This window comes from Colobus angolensis, unplaced genomic scaffold, assembly GCF_000951035.1.
Source record: "Colobus angolensis palliatus isolate OR3802 unplaced genomic scaffold, Cang.pa_1.0 Scaffold224, whole genome shotgun sequence".
Classification (NCBI taxonomy): domain Eukaryota; kingdom Metazoa; phylum Chordata; class Mammalia; order Primates; family Cercopithecidae; genus Colobus; species Colobus angolensis.
The window spans coordinates 5568883-5590659 of NW_012115422.1; the positions used below are offsets into that span (position 1 = coordinate 5568883).

The 21777-nt window shown below is 34.2% G+C and overlaps 1 protein-coding gene across 1 annotated transcript in view; it reads right to left on the reverse strand.

Annotated features, from left to right (window-relative positions):
• TTN (titin) overlaps window positions 1-21777 on the reverse strand; it is a 273017-nt gene that overhangs the window by 147284 nt on the left and 103956 nt on the right. The window contains exons 105-136 of the mRNA XM_011944051.1: window positions 20609-20818; window positions 20323-20400; window positions 20194-20220; window positions 19706-19765; window positions 19298-19381; window positions 17662-17736; window positions 15966-16013; window positions 14713-15117; window positions 14223-14276; window positions 13723-13800; window positions 13489-13566; window positions 12812-12898; window positions 12505-12585; window positions 11382-11465; window positions 10900-10983; window positions 8700-8783; window positions 8400-8480; window positions 8178-8258; window positions 7941-8024; window positions 7578-7679; window positions 7016-7129; window positions 4722-4802; window positions 4457-4534; window positions 4110-4193; window positions 3869-3952; window positions 3542-3623; window positions 3222-3307; window positions 2397-2474; window positions 1887-2090; window positions 860-937; window positions 575-649; window positions 279-371 (exon numbers count right to left, since the gene is read on the reverse strand). Of these exons, the coding sequence (XP_011799441.1) occupies window positions 279-371; window positions 575-649; window positions 860-937; window positions 1887-2090; window positions 2397-2474; window positions 3222-3307; window positions 3542-3623; window positions 3869-3952; window positions 4110-4193; window positions 4457-4534; window positions 4722-4802; window positions 7016-7129; window positions 7578-7679; window positions 7941-8024; window positions 8178-8258; window positions 8400-8480; window positions 8700-8783; window positions 10900-10983; window positions 11382-11465; window positions 12505-12585; window positions 12812-12898; window positions 13489-13566; window positions 13723-13800; window positions 14223-14276; window positions 14713-15117; window positions 15966-16013; window positions 17662-17736; window positions 19298-19381; window positions 19706-19765; window positions 20194-20220; window positions 20323-20400; window positions 20609-20818 (3102 nt within the window). The remainder of the gene's footprint in view (window positions 1-278; window positions 372-574; window positions 650-859; window positions 938-1886; window positions 2091-2396; window positions 2475-3221; window positions 3308-3541; window positions 3624-3868; window positions 3953-4109; window positions 4194-4456; window positions 4535-4721; window positions 4803-7015; window positions 7130-7577; window positions 7680-7940; window positions 8025-8177; window positions 8259-8399; window positions 8481-8699; window positions 8784-10899; window positions 10984-11381; window positions 11466-12504; window positions 12586-12811; window positions 12899-13488; window positions 13567-13722; window positions 13801-14222; window positions 14277-14712; window positions 15118-15965; window positions 16014-17661; window positions 17737-19297; window positions 19382-19705; window positions 19766-20193; window positions 20221-20322; window positions 20401-20608; window positions 20819-21777) is intronic.

The following is a 21777-nucleotide window of genomic DNA, read 5'->3' on the forward strand; positions in this document are numbered from 1 at the left end:
ATGGTCACTGATTCTAAACCCAAACATTCTATTTTATATGTATTGTAGCCACGTGGCAGGACACAGCCATTGTCTAACAGGCTATGGATGTATTTTGAAATAATTTTTCCTTTTAAAGGTATTATCTTCTTATCCTGTATTTACAGATTTTTACATTCAACATTCTACAGACAACTAATTTAAAATACATGAAACAACAAAACAAAATGAATCATGGTTACATTAATTTCAAAAGAGGCATCAGAAAAGATCACAATTGAGGAAGGAAATCATTATACCTTTAGCAGCGGGTTCAGTCACCTGCTCTTTTTCACGTTTGGTAATTGAAATACGTATTTTTTCCTCAACAACTTTCTTTGGTTCTTCAGGCACTTTAAAGATATTAATTATTAAAGAGCATTAAAACCAATTCCTTGAATACTATGTAATAAATACACATAAAACACCAAATATAAGAATCAGGACAAGAACATCCTACTCAGCAAAAACACAGAACATCAGATGGGCTAGGAAGACATGATTTTAGAACATACATAACAAAGTTGTTTTTGGTGATTATTACTCAGTAATGTACCTTTGGGTGGTGGAGGTTTGAGTTTCTTAGGAATGGGCACTGGTACTTTTTCTTCAGGGACAGCTTTCTTCGGCACTTAAAAATATCAATATTAAGAGATTTAAAAACTTGAAACAGATTTCTCAAGGCTAGTAAGAACAAAAAGTTAAGAAAGACAAATACAACATAATATTCCCAAACACACAGATAATTTGTACACTGCCACTTTTACATATATTTTTATAGTAGGACAGACATGGAGGAAACAAAGATCTCTTACAGGTAATAATGTTTTTTTCACTCTACCTTTAGCTGGTGGGGCCTTTGGTTTTGTGGGAACTGGTTCTTCTGGGACAGGCTTTACAGGGATAGGCTTCTCTGGTTCTTTAAAAGTACATACAAGGTATTTCATGTTAGACTTTAGAACATAAGTTTAAACATTTCTTAAAAGGAACTAAATAATTGAAATATCTGTTATCTACAGTATAGCCATAGCCTATTGAGGTAGGCAAGAATCAGAGGTCCAAGCAGAACAAGCTCATATTGCCCTTTCCTTCTTGCTATTTTCTTTAATTAGGTAATTCTTACATGTTAAAATTCTCATTTCACTTCAGGTAGATAAATTCCTGGCCAAAATTCCCCTATAATATGGGTTCCTTAAAGCTATCCATAAGACTATGTAGAATGTTCTCAAAGTTGGGCTATGAAACATCAGAGACTGAATAAGTGAAATAATATTGATTCATTTCAAAATTCCAATAGAAATTTATTCTTTGAGTGAAATAAACTCGTTGAAGCCCAAAATATATGCCTACAAATTTGACCTTCATTAGGTAAAACACAACAGCTTGTGTTAGCTTACATGTCTGTCTTTACTTTTGAAGTAGTCATTGTCAAGTGTTGATAATGGGAACCCTGTGGGTAAATATATTTTCTCAATAGCCTATCGTACTCCACAATAGCAAGCTTTAGAATAAAGGATGTTCAGAAATTTTTAACCATGTCCTAGAACGATCATGGGCACTTGAAGATAAACTTGTAACCTTTTTGAAAAAGAAACTTAGTGACATTTGCTATTCTGCATATGAACCAAAATGAGGAGGGTAATAGATTATTCGCGGAATAAAAGTCTAACAATAACCTTAAGATTTATAGAGTTTTACTTTTCTAGAAGTTATCAAAGAAGAAAATTCCACATTTGCCAAATGAAACAAAGTTCTTTCCAAATTTCTTTGGGCATCCAAATTTTTATCTTGTTCTGATTTATCTTGTTTTATCTTGTTCGAGTATGCACATATTTAGTGTGGTTTTGAGTTTGCAGTTTTGCTCATACCTGTGATGTATTCTTCATGCTCTTCATATCGTTCATACTCCTGTTCCTCATATTCTTCATATTGGTCATATTCTTCTGTTGGTTCATACTCCTCAAATTCTTTATAATCATATTCTTCATATTCCTCATATTCTTCTTCTCGTTGTACTGAAACAGCTTCTTCTCGGGTATAAGACCTTTCTTCCTCTTCCATTATAATTAGTTCTGAAACAATATTAACAACAGGCAGCACTTTACTTTAAAGCACTTTCAGGGATGACTGATAGTCACAATGTGCTTTGATTTTATTCTTTTGTGTTTGTTTCATGCACTGATTATGGGAGACTCTGACTGTTTTTTTTGGCCAGTCAAGGTATCATAGAGTATACTTAGTAATTGTGATTTCAAATGTTGTATATCCTGCCCTTAGTCAACAATAAGCTAATAAAGCAAAGGAGTCAGATTGGGAACGAGAAGGCAAAGAGCCAGATAGTTTCATGCTTCACATTACTTAATCAAAGTTCAATATACCTTTGGTGAGTTGAGGTTCTCTTTTTGGAGCTTCAACTGATACTTCTTCTTTAACCACTCTTTTTCTGAATTCAGTCACTTTAAAAGAGTAATTATTAAAAGTGAATTGCAAGATTCTGAAAATGTGTGTGTGAAGAGAAATTTCGTTCAAATAATCCGAGGACAAAGACAACCATAACAGTGCCTGATTAAACTTTCATTTAAAAGGCAAGAAAATCAATAGACTTGGAAATAAACTTGCTCTAATATACATATGAATACCTTTTTTTTTCAAAAAAAGGCTACTTAGTATGTCAAAGGCATTGAATAATTTTAGCAAAATCAGGTATTATTTATAAAAGTTTAAAAAGACAACTAGACAGTGTAAATAATGACTATTAAACTAAGTAGAAGCATTAGACAGAAACCTGTGTTACACAAATAGTTTCTTCACCTTAATTCTAAGACATTTTCCTTAGTTCTGGTGGTACAATGTAGAAAATTCAGAATTGAAAAAATTAAAAATTTCATCAGAGATTGCTACATAAAACAAGCATCTAGGCAGATGAGTTTCGTATATGGACAAAGACATTAGAAGACAAATACAGATGAAGGAAAATTATTCACATACGTTTAGAAGAAGCCTCAGTTTTTTTGAAGTAAAAAGTACTTTCTGTTATCAAAAATTTTAGTTTTGAAGTGATATGCATTAACAAACTTATATTGCTTACTTTATAATATGTCTTTTTTTTTTTTTTTCCCCCCCGAATGACACCTATTCCACTAGATTAGTTTTAGTGCCTGGATGCTTATTTTGAATTTTTTTTTTTTAAAGAGTCAGTATACCTTTAGCTGGCGGTTCCTCCTCTCTTTTAGGTTTGAGTTTCGGAACTTTTTCTTCTGGGACAGCTCTTTTCGGTTCCTCCGGCACTTTAAAGAGAGATTTCACTTTAAAGTATTGTTTCCCTCTTTCAAACCACAAAAAGGTAGCCATATAGTAGTAGCCCAAACAAAAAACTTGACATTTTCATTATTTCAAACATAAAACAACAACTGTTACAACAACAACAACAACAACAACAAAAACTAGCACCCATACCCAGTGTATTTGGTAAAGAGAGTAGGGCAAGTACAATGTTGTGCATATTGGAAGGGCGGATGTAGCTCTTGCTCTTGGAGGCGCCTCTTTTTTAGTTACAGCAACAAGAACTTTTTCTTCCTGGGTAATTTGCATGTGCCTCTCAGTCACTTAAAAGATAATTTTAGGAATAGGGAGTTATATTAAAGTGGACGTAAAAAATATACTAGCCAGAAAGTACTGTGATTTTAGAATAGAGGAATTTACAAGGCACACACAAATAAACATCACAAGTAATACTCCACCCAAAGACACCATTGTCACCCACCAACATATAAACGGTTTGACCCGAAGGACAGCAGCAGAGAGAAAGAAAGACAAGTTCCTAGTATTTCTGCTGGGGAGGTTTGTTTACCTTTGGCTGGAGGAGGTTCTTCCATCTTAATGACTTTTGGAGGAACCTTTTTTTCTGGAACTGGTTTCTTTGGCTCTTCCGGCACTTAAAAGATACCAGGCAATACCGTCAAACATACGATATGGAAAACACTAAACATAGGCACACTTATTTTCTTGTTAATGTTTAAAAAATCTGAAGAATGTATCAATTTAAGATTAAAAAAAGACAGTCTCGAAGAATAAAATAAAATCCAATGTACCTTTAGGTGGGGGCACCTTTTCCTTTTTAGGAACTGGAGCAGGAACTTTCTTTTCTGGCACAATTTTCTTAGGTGCTTCAGGAACTTTAGAAAGATTAGATTTAAGAATATGAGTTTGCCTTACATATGAAGTGATATAGTTTTCGGGCTTAGAATTCACTTTTTGAAAAGATTGCACGTATGTACAAACATTAATGACTATACTCAGTAAATACGTTCATACATGTGTGCTGACAAAACGTAGACAATTATGCAAATTGTTATGCATAAGACAGTTATGCAAATATGAAGGTATTATTATATACATGAAAATAAATAGTGTTGCATTTCTTCGAAAGAAATCATACCTTTAGCTGGTGGAGGCTCCTCTATTTTAGCAGGAATTTTTGGTTTCAGTACAATTTTCTTCTCCTGCCTCTCTGTCACTTGAAAAGATTATAAAATATACTTGTAGAAATGTCCAGATTTCTTTTCGATAAAAGTGTAAGGGATCTTTTTATTAGACATGATATTTATCAATATATGCAATATGGATGACAAATTAGCTAAAAGAAAATATAAAGAAGGAGACAAGCTAACATAGGGATAAAACTAATTAAAGAGTCAGTATACCTTCAGCTGGCTCTGCTTCCACTCTCTTAGAAATAATGTGCAGCTTTTCTTCCACAACATATTCCTCAGGCTCTTCCATCACTTTAAAGACAGCAATTTTAAAGAAGATAAATTACAGTGTTTTTCATGTTTAATTTTAGCTTTAATTTGTCACTTCAAAGAGTAATTAAAATAGCAAAAGTTTAACCCTTGCCAAATCCCTGCGTGTTCCTATTTCAAATGCTCAAAGAGCATTTTAATCAAAGCATATGTGTTAATGAAGAGTATGGGAAATGGGAACTATGTTTCATTAACTTAATTTTCACATGTGTCATATAGATAATAATGCTTATATCCACAGCAAGAACAGGACAAGCACAAGACAAAAAGCGATTATAATAGCCGAGTTAACGAGAACACAGGAATTTGAAGATGAGTTTCACAAATAACAGAGCACTCTAGATTTGAAGGCCACAGGGCAGAAATATATACTTGAGGATTTAAGTGAATTGCAAGATAATATTTCATGTTGTTTTCCCTGCCAGTTTTGTGGGGCAGGTATGGTTGAAGAGGTGGGAGGCTTCACGTGATTTTTGAGCCTAAGTGTATACAGTTTTAATTTTTTTTCTTTTTTAAGACAGGGTCTTGCTTTGTTGCCCAGGCTGAAGTGCAGTGGTGTAATCACAGCTTACTGTAACCTCAAACTCCTGGACTCAAATGATCGTCCTGCCTCAGCCTCCTGAGTAGCTGGGATTACAGGCTCATGCCACTGTGCCTAGCTGTTTTTTAAAATTTTTGTAGAATGGGGTCTTGCTGTGTTGCGCAGGCTGGTCTTGAACTCCTATGCTCAAGCAATCCTCCCTCCTCGGTCTCCCAAAGCACCAGGATTATAGGCATGAGGCACCATGCCTGGTCAAAGTTAAATAAAGAATAGAAGTGTCTGGTTAAAAACATATCTGCTCCTTACACTGAAAGTAAACCTAACAAGCCACCCATCTTTGGGGCTTAATGAGAACCTAAAAATAATCAGTGTTTCTCCTTTTAACTAGAGTCTGGAGTACTAAAGGAAGTTTATAATGTCAAAAGTTGAAATCAGACTATGTTTGGTTTTACAAACACTTTTAGAAAAGATGGAGTCCTCTTCAAATCTACCAGCTTCCTGACTTCTGTCCACCATCATGGCCTCTTCCAGGAAGCACAACAGAACTAATGGATTTCCTCCTGGGAGTCATGTCCCATCTTGGCCTATTCCAAGGCATTCCATTAAGATTACGCACCTTGGATTTTTACATGGGCTTTTGTTCCAAGTGAAAAAAGGGGCATAGTGTGCCATCTTTTATTAGACAGATAAAAACAGATACTTAGGGCATCTAAATGTACTTCAATTCTACTCATCTTCTCACTGGGAAGAGAGTTTGGTTAAGGAGCTTATTGATTTCTCTTTAAAAGCAGACCTTAGGAACTTTCTTAGGAAAGTTCTTTTGTCCATATGCTTTAGCCAGAATGCTGGATTTTAGCTGGAAACTCGCCTTAATTCATTGAAAAGATATCCCAATGGAATAGTTTGTTGGTTCTGTCCTTAAGAAACTATAGATAGTTAGCATTATAGGTATGAAAAGGTCTGAGTAACAAGTCAGTCTGATCACATATATCACACAATTGTTTTCTCCATATGTAAAATACAGGAAAGCCTTATGTGTTCAGTGCTTTAGACTCACAAATATGGCATTGACTCCTGGAATGTAGTGAAGTAATATATTTTCTTGTTCATTTTAAAACTGTGAGTCAAGACATTATAGTGACTTCTGCAATTGACTTAATGGATTATAGCTTGTATTTTTTAAATGACTAAAATAAAAAAATTAAAGTTTTCTGGTTTGCACATGTGTGTAGGATTATAATATAAAATATCTTTTTGTCTGTGGATTGTGGTACAAGCAATGTTTGAGAAACACCAATTAGGCATTAGACTACTAAGGTAAAGCTTATGCCAGTCCCCCATGCTGAAGCCAAATCCTGTTTAATGAAAGGATATATGTATATGGAGATACCTGCCCTGATTAATTATATATAAATATGAAGCCTCTTTTATTCTATACAGGCAAGTAAGAAGGGATGCAAAAGAAATACACTGGATTTCTTGAATCTAGTATAATCCTCCCGAATCTTGTGTTTTGATCAAAATATTCATTTAATGAGACTGGTAGATGTCCACTGAATTTGTGTCACTTTTTGTGTCCCTTTTCATTGGTCTGTAAACAGTTTGTGAAAGAAAACACCTCATCAAAACCCCAGATCATCTCTGCATTGTTTACCTTCATATTCTGTAACCTCCGCTTCTTCCTCCTCCTCTCTTTCTTCTTCTCTATAAACTGAAATGGACACACCTTCCTCCTCTTCTGAATAACTCCATTCCTCCTCTGCAGATACTTTAAAAGATAAGGTTTCATTTAAATTCAGCCTGCTGAGATACAAATGTATATACAGCCATGTGGTCACTACAGATGGATAACTGTTCCTCTATTTGCTTAGGACATAGCTTCATGGTTCTTCCTCACCATAAGAAGGAGGAAGCTAATTTAAGATGAGGGCAAGTACGGCCCAAGACTGAGACTGATACTCGAGTTATGTCCAAGTGTGGCCACTTTCAAAATTACAACATTTTCGGAACTCATCCACTTCCTTCGAATGATTCAAGACCAACATAGACACAGAAGACTCAGTTCCAGAAGGCTACAAAAGGTAGACACATTCTAATACCAACATAAGGAGAAATAACTGATGAGGACACGTTCTAAGGTAAGCAATCACATGTGGAAGAAGAAGAGACTTTGAGGAAACACAAACTCATTTATCCCCTGACTTCCAATTATATACCTTCGTGCCGCGTGACTTCCACTCTTTGAGGAACTGCGAAGGATAGTTTTTCTTCAGCAACAAATCTTTTTTCTTCTACAACAGTTTTCTTAGAGACTTCAGCTTTAAGGAAGCATTGAAATTGAAGTTTAAAATCAAGAATTTCAACAATTCTCACTTCCTAGAATTTGGGGAAGAGTTGCATGTACACCACTTTGACTAGCAAAATGGGAAAACAAGTTACATATCACAAGGACATAAACAAAAAAGTTTCACTGCAAGTAAGACAACAGATCAGTACAAGCACAGACCAGATGGAAAAAGCAAGAATTTAACACACTCGAAGATTTTTTTTTTTGGTCAGAGGATTGAGGCAAATCCTACCTCGGCGAGGAGGAGCTTTCTTAGCGACAGGAACTGGCACTGCAACTTTCTCCTCTGGGACAGGCTTCTTAGGCAGAGCTGGCACTTTAGAGACATTAAGCACTTTTAGAAATTTAATGTGCTCTCAGTGAAGCCCAGTGCAAAACAAAGAAATACACCCACAAAGCACTCATATCACAAAACTAACAAACTCACTGGAACATAATGACAGTTCTTGGGAAGATGGAGAAACAATACCTTTTGGTGGTGGAACTTCTTCCTCTTTCCGAGGAACAGGTTTTCTTTCTTCAGGAACTTTCTTCTTTGGTATTTCTGGCACTTAAAGGATAGTATTGAATTTTAAAATTTGTCAAAAAGTCCAAATAAATGAGCAACATAGAAGTGGCAATTAAAGAAGACATACAATTAAAGAAGCTTGAAGGAAAGACGAGGTTATTTCATGGAGATGGAATTAAGTACCTGCTGGTGGTGGAGATTCCTCTCTTTGAGTTACAATGGTTATTTTTTCTTCTGTCACAACTCTCTTCTGTACTTCAGGAACTTGAAAAGACATTTTTAGAATTGACTTTGTATTTTCTAAAGTAGCTATGCACAGCTACTTTTTTAAGAAAGCAGACAGGGGGACAGACACTTTTGTTCAATTCTCACCACAAAACATCCATTTAGAATTAAAGTAACTCAATGAACAGATAATTAAACACAAAATATTTTGCATCAAAGACAAAAGATACGGCTTCTTTACTTTGAAAGCCACTGTACCTTTAGCTGGGGGAGCTTCCTTTTTCTTTGCAACAGGAACAGGAATCTTTTCTTCAGGGACAGGTTTCTTTGGCACCTCTGGGACTTAAAGTTTTTGAAACACAATATTGGTTCAGACATATATCACTTTTATGAAAGAACATGGGCACATGCACAAATCTTTACGTAGTACATTAATGTTGTTATAGATTATTTATGCATCAGCAAAATTATCCAGAAAATTAAGCTAACTATAATATTCCAAGGATCATAATGTGACAAATATCACAAATAATGTTTTAGAGACATTTAGGCAAAAATGAGTTACATAATAGAAAGTTGTGCACAGAATTCATCCTTTATATATTGATATGACTTTGCTAAAAACGAATTAGTGATTACACAAACAATCAAGAATGTGGATACAGTATATAGAAAACCTCTTTGTGCTCTGTATTGAGAAATGGAGTAAATAATAACAATGGCTTTAGTTTATGTAAGACTATTTTAGACTAAGACTAAGAAGTCTTAGAGTCTTAGAATAGTTGAATAGATATATAACTTACTTCTCTTCCCCACATTTCTCCTCTCATTTTTGGTGGGTGTGCCTGTAGTGAATTCAAAACTCAGGAAACACTTACTCTAGAGTAGGCCTCTCCACCCATGAGCTTTACAAGCTCTTTACAGAGCTTTGTGTGCAGAATTCTGTGGGTATGTGTATTTGTGCTTTTTTTCTAAGGGGCTCTAGAGTTTTCAACAGGGTTTTCAACTTAAAAAATGTTTACAGTGTATTTGATTTATCTATTCTAAGAATGGATAATGTTGACTTTTTAATTGGAAGATGAATTTTAACAACATGCATTATTGGCAATAATTTTTCTCATTTTAAATACAATATTGGTAGCTTTTGTGAATCCCTGCACCTCTGCACGTGCATTTGTAATATTTTGGTGTAATTATATAGCTGTTCATTTATATATGTATATGTTATGCTATATATACATGCAGTATTTATATATATACATGCTATTATACTATGTGTATTTGTTTTTATGAGTAAATGAGAGATGCTTCTGTGTCTCCTTTAAAAGACATATATGACTTTGCTGAAAACGAATTAGTGATTACACAAACAGTCAAGAATGTTCAGATAGTATATAGAAAACCTTCTTTATGCTTTGTATTGGGAAATATAGTACATAATAACAATGGGTTTAATTCATCTAAGACGATCTGTCTCACATAGCTTTAGTATTAATATTGGTTTTACTAATATGATCTTTGTATTTAATGGTTAGATAATCAAAAGAATTTTGAAAGAGCCAAGAGTTTGAGAGAGAGAGAAGCATATTTGATTCAGGAAGAAAATAGAAACATTGCAAAGTCAGGCCAAGGGAACACTATTCAAAATGTACTGTTTTAGTTTGGTCTGGTTTCTCCTAAATTGGATGTTGTTGAATTGTTGCTGAGTCTTTCTATAGCTGAACAGATGTGCGCAATTGTAGTTTCAGTGCTTCAATAAGATAGTGCCTTTTATCACCAAAAAATCCCAAACGAACCAAAGCAAGGGGTTTGTGATATACCACAGCAGTACATTTTCATTCAAACGTACCTCTATGGAAGGTACTTTGACTAGCTAATGAGATAACTGAAACATTTACGGCAAATACTGAAGCTCAGTTAAGGGCTCAAGAAAATGGTGAAAGTAAACTTCAAAAAATCTATATGTTCCCCACTATTGAAGACTCACCACTATCGACTTTTAAGAAGTGTGGTACTATGTACGTCTTTATGTAATTAACAACTAGTTCTGCCAGACACTCTACAGTTGTCATTGCCTGCACCTCTTCATAATGCATGAAACTGCTTTTATTAAGAAAAAGTTGCATTTATGAAGGATGGAAGTTTTTTACTAGAAATATGTAGAAAACAAATTTCACAAACATTTCCTCTTTCTCTGAGAGGGAAGATATTAAACATGTAAGATAGCAGTTTGACATAGTTACTTCCTTTAACAACACTTTTTGGTGATGTCTTAGGAATATTCAGTATAATAAATAAAGTACGTCAAGAGCACGGCACGGAAGTGGACAAACACTAAAAACAGAAGGAGAATGTACAAGACACAAAGACGAAGGCAGCATAGTACATATGAAGATCGCAGAAAGCAAAAGGCTGGCACTTGGAGCAAAGAGTCTCCCCATCATGGGCTCGGGTGTACCTTTCGGGGGAGCAGCAGGTTCCTTCTTAGGCACAGGAACTGGCTTTTTCTCCTCTGGCACGGGTTTCTTGGGAACCTCAGGAACTTTAAAGATACAATTGTTGAAATAATGTGAAATATTCTAGTCTCCTTCTGGGACATTTAAGATTACATTAAAGCATAAATCTTCACTAAGAGTGTGAGAATTAGGAAGTAATTTAAATATGCCTGTTTGTGATAGAAATGAATGCTAAATACCTCAACACCATATAGACATTACATACATTACACAAGCAGACAAAGACCCAGTTAGCATGATCTGGAGTCTAGAAATGTTACCAACACTTGTATAACACATTACCACAAATAAATGAAATCAATATACACGGAATTAAATATATTATAGATGGTTTACAGATGCTATTTTGTTAATACACAGATCTCATAGAAAAAGATACAAGATGGATGCTAATAATTATTTTTTTTCACAAATATTATTCTACCTTTCGGTGCTGGGGGCTCCACTTTTTTAGGAATGGGAACAGGGACCGCTTCTTCTGGAACTGGTTTCTTAGGTAGCTCAGGGACTTTAAAAGAAATGTACCGTTTTTGAGAAAGTGTGCATTTGACAAGGCATATGTTGTTGTAAGACTTAGAATTAAAAAAATAGAGATTCCTTTTTTACACCAATTGAATGCAAGAAAGTTATGCTTTAGAAATGAGGGTAAATGAAGATGGCTGAATGGCTAATTAGAAAATGTGACTGCTGTCACCTTTAACTGCAGAAGCCTCCACTTTGTCAGGAACAGGTAGGAGCAACCCTCCCTCCGAGGTGCCTATGTCGGTTCCTCAGAAACCAGCTTTTTACGAACATCAATAACTATGAAGTTAGGTTTTTTTTTTTTGTAACCTTTACTTTTATAAAGCAGTTTCATAAACACAATTGCATTCGATTTTTTTGTGTCTTAAATGTTTAATAATTTGGCTGGGATGGAGGGGGTGGAGGCTTGATCTATAGTGCTTGCAGATTTCCGATTTCCAAGGTGGTGTAAACACTCCCTCCCACCCTGGCTATAAAGGTGATGTCATTGTCCTTGAGTTGGAAAGAGACTTGCAGTAGTACATTATATGGTATTTCCACCACACAGACACAAAGATAGAAACAATCTCAGAAACACAGATAAGAAAAAAATGCCGTAAAATAGGAGGTAATAAGTTTTGAGTATTTATTAACATTTAAAAATATACTTTTTTGGACTGTAACTTTACATAATCTAATTTTTAATAATGGTGGTGTTAAATTACTGGCTAACAAAATTCCTGAAAATGTAACCATAGGCTCTGGTGAGCTGGTATGAACTAGCTCCAGGACACTGTATTTCCAAATAACAGGTTATGAGATTGCAAACTCTCTGAATCTGGGAATGGAGCCTCCAATAATTTTCACTTTTCTCCCCTGTGCCTTCCTCATGGTTCTTCCCATCCCCCATCACATCCTTTGCACATAGTGGCTATAGGTATGCAGACTGTGACTAAATCTGTTATTTAATACTAACATAAATGTTTACTATGGAATTTGTACTTTTATTAAAAGACTAGTTTAAACTTAGAATGAATTACTAATACCTTTAGGTGGTGGTTCAACCCTTTTGGAAACAGCAACGTGAATTTTCTCTTCAGTAACAGTTTCCTTTTGTACCTCGGGGACTTAAAAATGTACATTGTAATTACAGATATGCCATGTTGTGGGTGGTAATTGTAATTTACAAAGAACATTAAAATAAAATGAAAACAGAGACAAACATGAAATGAAAAGATGACAGAGAATTTACAAAGAGACAGAAATGTCTGCATGATCACAAATTAAACAAGAGGGATAAAAATCTGCCTAAAACCCTTCCATTTGAGCCCCACATTCTAGTTTGCCTTATACCTGTGACTGACACCTCCTCCTCTGTGTGAGAAGCAAAGAACATCTTTTCTTCTGAAATAACCATCTTCTTTGTATGCACAGCTGGTACTTTAAAGAGAGTATTTCACATTAGTATTTCTTTTTTTAGTACAAGACATCAGATCAAACACATGGATTTTATACTCAAGTATTTAGACACAGAATGAGTGGGTTAATATGGTAGCTTGAGAACAAATTCAGTATTGACAAGAAAACAAATCATCTTTTGATCTATAGGGACAAACAATGCATGCAGCCTTCATCAAACATTCTTAAATGAGAATCAAATAGACACAACTTCTTCACACACAATGTTGTGTTTTTCCAAATCTGTTAGGGTCTATTTCTATAAATAAGAGGACAGGGAATATTATATGCAATGGAATGCATTGCATAGTAAAGTTAGCAAACTACTGATTAAACACAAACCTTCCTTATAATAAAAAATGTAATTTTTAAGCAGAACTAGAAATAAAGTAGATAATGTTATTATTTAAATTGAACATATGTGCAACTCAACGTAAGACTTGTATTATGTAAAAATGTGTTTTTTTTTTGGTCGTTTCAGATTTGTGAGTTACTTAGCAACATATGTACACATGTCCATACACATAAATAAAAAAAATTTGAACTTGTAGCTGAAAAACAAAGATGTATACCTTTCACTTCAATAACTTCTTCCTGTACTGGAGTCCGGGAAGGTTTTTGTGGAACAATCTTCTTTGAAACTTCAGGTACTTTAAAAATATGTACAAATATATTTGTATTTTGAAGAATGTTGCTTTGCACAAAATTTAAAAGTATTTGCTTATATAAAGAACTAACGTTGAGTATAGATCAGTAAACACATTACTTGTGTACATGGGTGCTAGGAACGTTTGAAATGATAATACCTTTGGTGACTTGAACTTTTTCTTCCTCCATTCTTCGAGAAGTCTTTTCAATTTTTTCAATTACTGGCTTCTTTATAACTGCAAGCATTTTAAAGAAATTGCAGTACTTTTAGAATTCCTATTAAAAATCTCTCTCTCTGTCTCTCTTGCTCTGTGTTTATACACACCTATATGTATATATGCAGATATATGTATCATTTTTTAAAGAGAGAGACGAGTTTGGTGCTTTGACCTTTACGCACAACTTTGAACTTCGGGTACAAGTTTCTGTACTTAACATATTTTGGCTATATTTAAATTTACCATTACAATTTTTATCATCTTTTGATTTTTTAAATTAAATGAATTAGATAGAAATTTTAAGGAAAAAAATCAGACAATAAAGCTTAGAGAAGAAGTTGTGCCTATTGGATTGAACTGCTGATTTATACATTGCTGCCAAACAAGCCATGATAATGATGTCGATGCTCTAGTCTATTTAAATATTTCCAATTACTTACCTTTAGGAGGTGGTGGTGCAGGTACTTTGGCTGGAACTTTTCTCTCATGTGATTCTTTAATAAAAACACAGGAATAAGAAGGGATGGTTAAATAAGTTATCTTAGGTTGTGTTAATTCCAAATGAGATAAAGTAAGGATAATATGTAATTCTGGGATCGTTATTACCAACACAATTCTTAGTGCTAGGTTTTGAAGCAGGATCAAACAGGGATGCAACAAGGCAGTAAAAGTAAAACTTGAACTTCTGCATTAGAAATTAGCACTTGGAATTTAGTGTTAGTAATAAGACTAAATGATTTAGCTTGTAATGTCAAAGCATGAAAGTAACTCTGAAGAAAATAACTTTTAAAAGATTTCTAACCTTAAAAAAACCTAAGATCATTTTATCTATTTCACATAAACTGCAAATCAGGTTCATAGCATTGACAATTTAATGAACTGAGCAAAAATGAAGAAAAGAGGGAAACAAATCATTCAGTTTATACATACCTTCATAGACCTCCTTTTGAACTTGAATTACTTCCCTTTCTTGGTAAGCCTCTTCCCACTCTTCCTCCCCTTCGTCATAGCCTTCTTCCCTTTCATAGTATTCTTGCTCTTCTTCAAAATCTTCTTCCCATTCCTCATGAACTTCCCTTTTAGCTTCTACCTTGGTCTCTTCATAGTCTTCATCTGGTTCTTCATAATAAGGTTGTTCAAATGGCTCTGTGTATGGTTCTACCTCCAGTTCGTCATAAGGTTCTTCGAAAGATTCAATGAAGACTCTCTTTTCCTTGTGGACTGCTTGCTTTTTCTCATACACAGCTTCTTTTTCTTTCTGAACCTCTTGCTTTCTGGTTATAGTCATTATTTTTACTTCTTCAGCTTTAGAGGATACATCAATGATTTCAGGAGCTAAAATAGATAAAGAGACTATTAGCATATTAATTCTATCCATCCAACTGCTTCACTGAACAAAAATCTACCTAGTTAAACAACATCAGTATTTCAGATCTATTTTATTGAGAATCCTTTTTTTTGTATTGGTTCCATTTAAATTTTTGACTATGGAACACAGTAGAGTATCAAGATACATTCTACTGTTGATTTGAGGATTTTTCCAGTGTGAAAAAATGGATTCAATAAATATTATCAAATGGATACACCTTCCATTATTCCATGAGAGCTCCAGTTTGCAGAACCCCTAGTTTCTTCCAATGGAATAGTTTTAACATTTGATAAGTTTATGGAATTTATATTTAATACTTAAACTGTTAACCTTTAAAAAAAGTTCTGATTATGATTTCAAACATACTTCTAATTTTAAACCTACATTTTTGACTATTGCATAGGATCCCTTAGTCAGTTTAATAAAAACAACATTTAAAATTATGTAACCAAGTTAATTAGGTACTTTTAGATAACAGATTTTAAAAGTTCTTAAGGGCTCTCATTATTTATATGACTCTTAACATTTGTGTTAACTACAATTAAAAAAATAAGGAATGGCCCCTCCTTTTTAGCCGTCACTGCTTCTTTCTCTGAGACCATTGCACAGAGGCAGCATAAACATCTGCTTAGGTTTCTTTTCCTGGGAAAGGGGCAATATGAAATAGCCATCATTTCTAATGCTAAATTTAACACAGCAGAGGAGACTCCACAACTTTGCAGTAAGTTGGAAGCCTAATATTTAAAATAAGAATAGTCAGCAGAAGTGCAAATCTCAGGAATAAACAGAATAAAAATAATTTCTCTTTATTTACCTTTTGCTGGAATTAAGGTAGTAGGAGGTGGAGGCTTCTTGACAAGCTCTGGGAGTTTAAAAACATAAAAATGTGTGTTTATTTTTAGATTACATTACTATTAATGTTTACTAATCCTGCACATCATTGTTAGTTGTTAGTAGGAGCTATGACTGCTACAAATACACCAGCCTTTCCAGGAATCATAATAATGCTTTTATAATTTCCAAATCTAGCTCATTAGAAATGCTATGCAATGCCATATTAACAAAAAGAAACATGCAAAAGGCCAAAGTTTGATTCTAGTTTAGATTGATTTATAATAAGTTAACATTAAGCATGAAGAGAATATTTAATATGTCCAATGCTAAAAATAATGCATTAGACATTTTCAATTATTAACTATAAAGTTCACGAAATATCCATGCTTTTTGAGTGTCCTCTTATTCCATGATGTTTCACAAATGACCACTCAGAAAAGTCTGAATGATGAATGATGCCTTGTGCTTCCATATTTTCCTTCTTTATGGAGGTTGTTGTACTCTAATCTTAGTCAAATGGGTTAAAACTATTTGCTTAAATTTAGTTATCCAACTGTTTTCCTAAAAATCTTCCAGGATATATTGAAAGTTAAAGTGATTTGAATTGATCCTCCTTCATAAAGTATTTTTTCTTCAAATATTGATATTTAGATCACCTAAATCAGGAAGGACACTGAGGTAGGTTGCAGCAACCTCTTAAAATTAGCACCAACCCTTGCTCTTCTATTGATGTGACTTTATTAAGACCAGCTGTTGGGCACTTCCATGTTCATTGCAGCATTATTCACAAAGACCAAGTCATGGAAACACCCTAAGTGTCTGTCAATGGATGAATAGATAAGGAAAAGGTGGTACATACATACACAATGGAATACTATTCAGCCTTATAAAAAAAAAGGGAATTTTGTCATTTGTGACAACATGGATAGAATTGGAGATTATGCTAAGTGAAATAAGCCAGGCACAGAAAGACAAAGACTATAAGTTCTCACTTAGATGTGGAACTAAAAAAGTTGAACTCATAAAGTGTAGAATGATGGTTACAGAGGCTGGGGATTTGAGGGAATGGGGAAATGTTGGTCAAAGGGTACGAAATCTTAGCTAGACAGGAGAAATATAGCTTTTCTTGAGATCTGTTGTACAGAGTGGTGAATATAGTTAATAATAGTGTATTGTACATTTCAGATTCGCTGAAGAGTAAATTTCAAATATTCTTACCACAAAAATGTTAAGTATTTGAGGTAATGGATATGTTAATTGGCTTGATTTAATTATTCCATATTGTATTCACAGATCATAACATCACTTTGTACCCCGTAAATATATACACAATAATAAATCGTCAATTTACAATAAAATAAAAAAGAAAAAAAGAGAATAACTGTTGGACTTCCGGGCAAGACCTTCTTTAAATTATCATCCAGGAAAAACCAGAATACACTGGTGTTGTCATTGGTTCCCAGGGGCTCAGGAGGACAGGAAAGAGAAAAGGGAGAAAAAAGGAAGTTGAGAAAGAGAGAGTGAGGACTGAGTCAAAGAAGGTGCAAGTGAGTGAAGGGAGAGGTACCATTTTTTGATTGCAAACTCTTACCCTTCCTTCACCCTCCACTATTTAGGATTTAAAAGTTTTAGCCAAGAAAAAAGTATTAAGATTGCTTTTTCATTAATTATAATACCTTCACGTGGTGTCACCTCTTCTTTGGGCTTTGCAACAACTTTTCTGGCATCTTTCTTCACAGCCTTTTTGGTAACTAAAAAAATAAAAATAAAAAGATTTCTGGTGTAAGTAACTAAAATGCTTTCAGGAAACTAGGCATTTTATTGAAATATTTTATTTTTCCGAATGTTGATAGTAGCGAGCTTCTATACATTACTACAAGATATTTGTCTTGGAAAGATCTAGGACTAGATGCAAAAACATTGTTTTGGAGGGATATAGAAAATGTGCTGTGATCTTACATCTTCACTGATTTTGTGTCTGCTGAGAGTTAAAGTTTTCAGAACATGGAGTGTGAATCTAAGTGATATCATAAATCGAAAAGTACACATTTTCATCCTTGTTTCACTTAGGGACGAACACAAATATGTTAGGAGGAAGAGTAACAAGTGGGTTTAAAGTCCTTTGTTGTGCTGCTGTTATACCTTAACCACATTTCCTTATCATACTTGATTATGGCCTCTTGTATTCATGAATAAAGAACACTCTCTTTTAATTTTTAAAACATTATTTAACTTCTCAAGTTTCACAGTGAGTTCTCAAACTTAGCCATGTTGATACTACCAGTCAAAGAACAAATCATTCATTAACATAAGTTATTATTTTTGACAACAGAAATAGAAATGGAAATCCAATTTATGATTGCTGATTCTTGTCTCTCCCTGTTCTCACAGCTCGATAAAATGTTTATGTTGGTATGAATCATGAAAATGCTTCTCTTTGTTAATGAGGTTGCATTAGTCACAAAATTGGAAGTTTCTAACTGAATTTCCTCTAAGACTGGCTTGAAAAATGGGTCAAACTTTTAAAATGCCAATTGTAGTGGGTGTTAAGGGCCTACCATGTCCACCCCTTGAATCTACTGTAGTAGTAGTGACTTAGCTATAGAAAAGTGTGATTTTGACACACAGAATTTTTTCTGATCATGCTGGGAGAATTCTGACAGCATTTCTGAACTCCCTATAACTCCAGAAGGTCCCAGGAAATCTGTTGTCTAATTTCATTGAGAATCTTTGGGACACAAATAGTACAATTTCTCTGCTGAATATTTGAGAGGAGCAATTCCTTGGAACGCTTAAGATTTCTTTATTGGTGAGATCATGCCTTAGGTACAAAAGAAGTCAAATATTTCGTAAGTATTCTAAATCATATTTTTTGTAACAAAATAGTAAAATTTAAAGAGTAGTTAATACTACAAATTGAGAAGAACCACAAGCTATAATCTGCAATTTAACTGTAAACTACTATGGTTTATTTCCATAAGCTGCACTAGAAATTGGTTCCATTATTCTTTTTGTTATTCGTAGTAGTTAAGAAAATACGAAACATAAAATTAATTCTACATTAATGTTTCAGTAATTCCATTAAGATAAAATATTTTAATAGCAACATAGTATTTTGTTTGATGATTTTCAGAGTTTTAAGCACATGACTTACACATTTGGTTAGCTAATACTTTGAGAAAATAATTTACATTTTGAAAGGCAATTCCACCTCTTGACCACTAGAGGGCCAATGTGTTGTATTAAGCAACATTTTTCGGGTCAGCAGAGTGAAATTCTTATTTCGACGTCTAGGTAGATGAGGTATAATACCTTCAATACGTTTTGCTGGTGGTTTCTTTTCTTCGGGTGTTGGTAGCAAAAGGGGGATAGGAGGAGCAACCACAGGAGGGATTTCTGAAGAAAATAAATGCCGTTAGTAACATGTTTTAGTTTCCTATTTTGCGTAAAATATAATGAATAGTCTCATGCATTTCTTTCAGTACTTCAAAGGTATTACAGTACCAATTCATCAATCAGAACAAATAAAAGTAGCATCTATTTATTACTGGAACTACTTTTTTTTTTTACTTTAATTTCTAATTGCTCACTGAAGAATACAACATGGGAGGGTTTGTTCTGACTCTGCTGCAGTTTGGGTGTTGGTATAAAGTTTTGTACGGATTCGTAGTGCTAGAATATTGCTGCTCCAAGCTCAGATGCTGAGGTTCTGGGTCTTACCTTCTGGTGGTACTGCTCTAATAGGCATGGTTGGGATTGGGACTCTGGAGTCAGGAATATCTGGAAAGGGACATGTAATGATAAGCATAGAGAGACTGAGAACAAGCTATTTATTAGACCCTAAGATGTGTCAGGCATATCTAATGGAAGAATCTAATAGACAGACAAAATAATATTAGTATTCTTTTGTATGCAGCCACATAGGTAAGTTTTGTTTACTGTCAAAATTTGTTTCATTCTGTGGCCATTCTATTTGGCATGATTCTAGCATCAGCTGAGTGAGACCTTATTATCTCTGATTTGCCATACTCACAAAGTTTAACATTTTATTATTTGACTGAAAGTAATTTTACTGAATAACACTTTTATTGAAAAATATTTTATCCAAAAGAGAAAGATATCTTATACGTTTTAGTTTGGCTTCTGTGATTTACAAAATTATGCTGAATTTATTGTAAGCAAGGATTGATTTTTACAAAACAACTTACCAGGAGGCTTCAGCTCAAGTTTGATTTCTGCAAAATAATTAAAAAAATGATATTTTTGTGTTGAGAATGGTATAGGTAGTCTACGTGTTTCAAAGATAGCAGGGTGGCTTTCAGATGGCGCTCCCTCACCTTTCGTCGTTAGGTACAACTCTGCCGTGCTTCTTGCTTCACCTCTTGGCTCCAGCCGAGCGATGACCGAGTAGACACCTAGGGAGAAAAATCATCCAACTTTTGTTTTCTGATATGTTGCAAATAACACTTCTTTACTTCCATATATGTGTGTGTTTGTTTACACTTGTCTTTTCTAAAAAAGCATTCTAGATAGAATTAGAGCATGAGCGCATACAGGGTAGAAATACAGAAAACAGATGAGCCTTCAATTATACATTCACTGGAAAACTGTCAATGAAATCACCTTCATCGTCTGGGGTCACGTTGTGGATGGTCATATAATGGCAGCGACCGTCATTCCTAAAGTTGTACTTCTGGCTCTCTGTCAGTTCTGTTGGTCCTTTGTACCATGTTACAATGGCGTCATCAAAGGACACTTCACACTCGAAGGTGGCAGACTGATGCTCACTCACCACAATGTTCTGTATACGCTTTGTAAACTGAATTGGTTCAGCTGTTTAAGTACAAAGAGAGTTCAAAGCTAGGTTATACAGAGAGGAATTTCTTTTACTTGCTTTTGCCTCAGATACTTAAAATCTCTATCTTTGTGCCCAGTTATAAAATAGCAAGAAAAATTCAAAAATCCAAAATGAGAAGAAATGCACTCTTCTTTGCATCACTAACAAAAAAGTATCCCAATTCTTAAGTGTATTCCTGCCGGACAAATGTAGCAAAGTGTAAAGAAATTATTGTGAGTCCTTAAAATATTTATATAAAGGACATATTAAAGAGAGCTTACGACCCAAAGTCAAATTAAATTTTAAAAGTGTTAGGGTACACAAACTTAATTGTACTCTATAACTTATTTCTCTGTGAAATTCTTTCTTGCCTCAGTAAAATAATTTCTGCTATTCAGGATCTAGAATTGTTTATCTAACATGTATAACTTTTCTTGTAAAATAATTTCAAACTCAATAGGAAATCTGCACTTCTAAATTTCACAAAAATATTTTAGAGTTCAGAAATCTGCTAAGTACATAGGGGCACAAATAAAGGATCTGTGTGGATGGCAGGAGTGTTTTCTAGAAGAGGATGGAGGGGAGGGTCTTATACGTACAACAGTACCATAAAATCTTAGAAATCACAGTACTATGGTGAGCTCTATTTACTAAATAATTATATTAAAAATATCAATTATTTAAAAAATAATTAGTACTTGCAGCTGGACCTTTACTTTGAAAACCATTTAAAATACAACCAGTCACTGATATTCCTTGTAAGGTAAGCCAGAAAAGTTGACATGCTTATGTAAATTGAATGTCATATATTTGTATTTCAGCAAATACAAATGGGCACCAATAGCTGAAAGCAGATGCTATTATAACCAAAATTTTTCTCAATACAGTTTGAGGGTGTCTTTGGAAAATGCATACAATCAATTAGGAAATGAATGTTGTTGCTCCTAAATTCTGA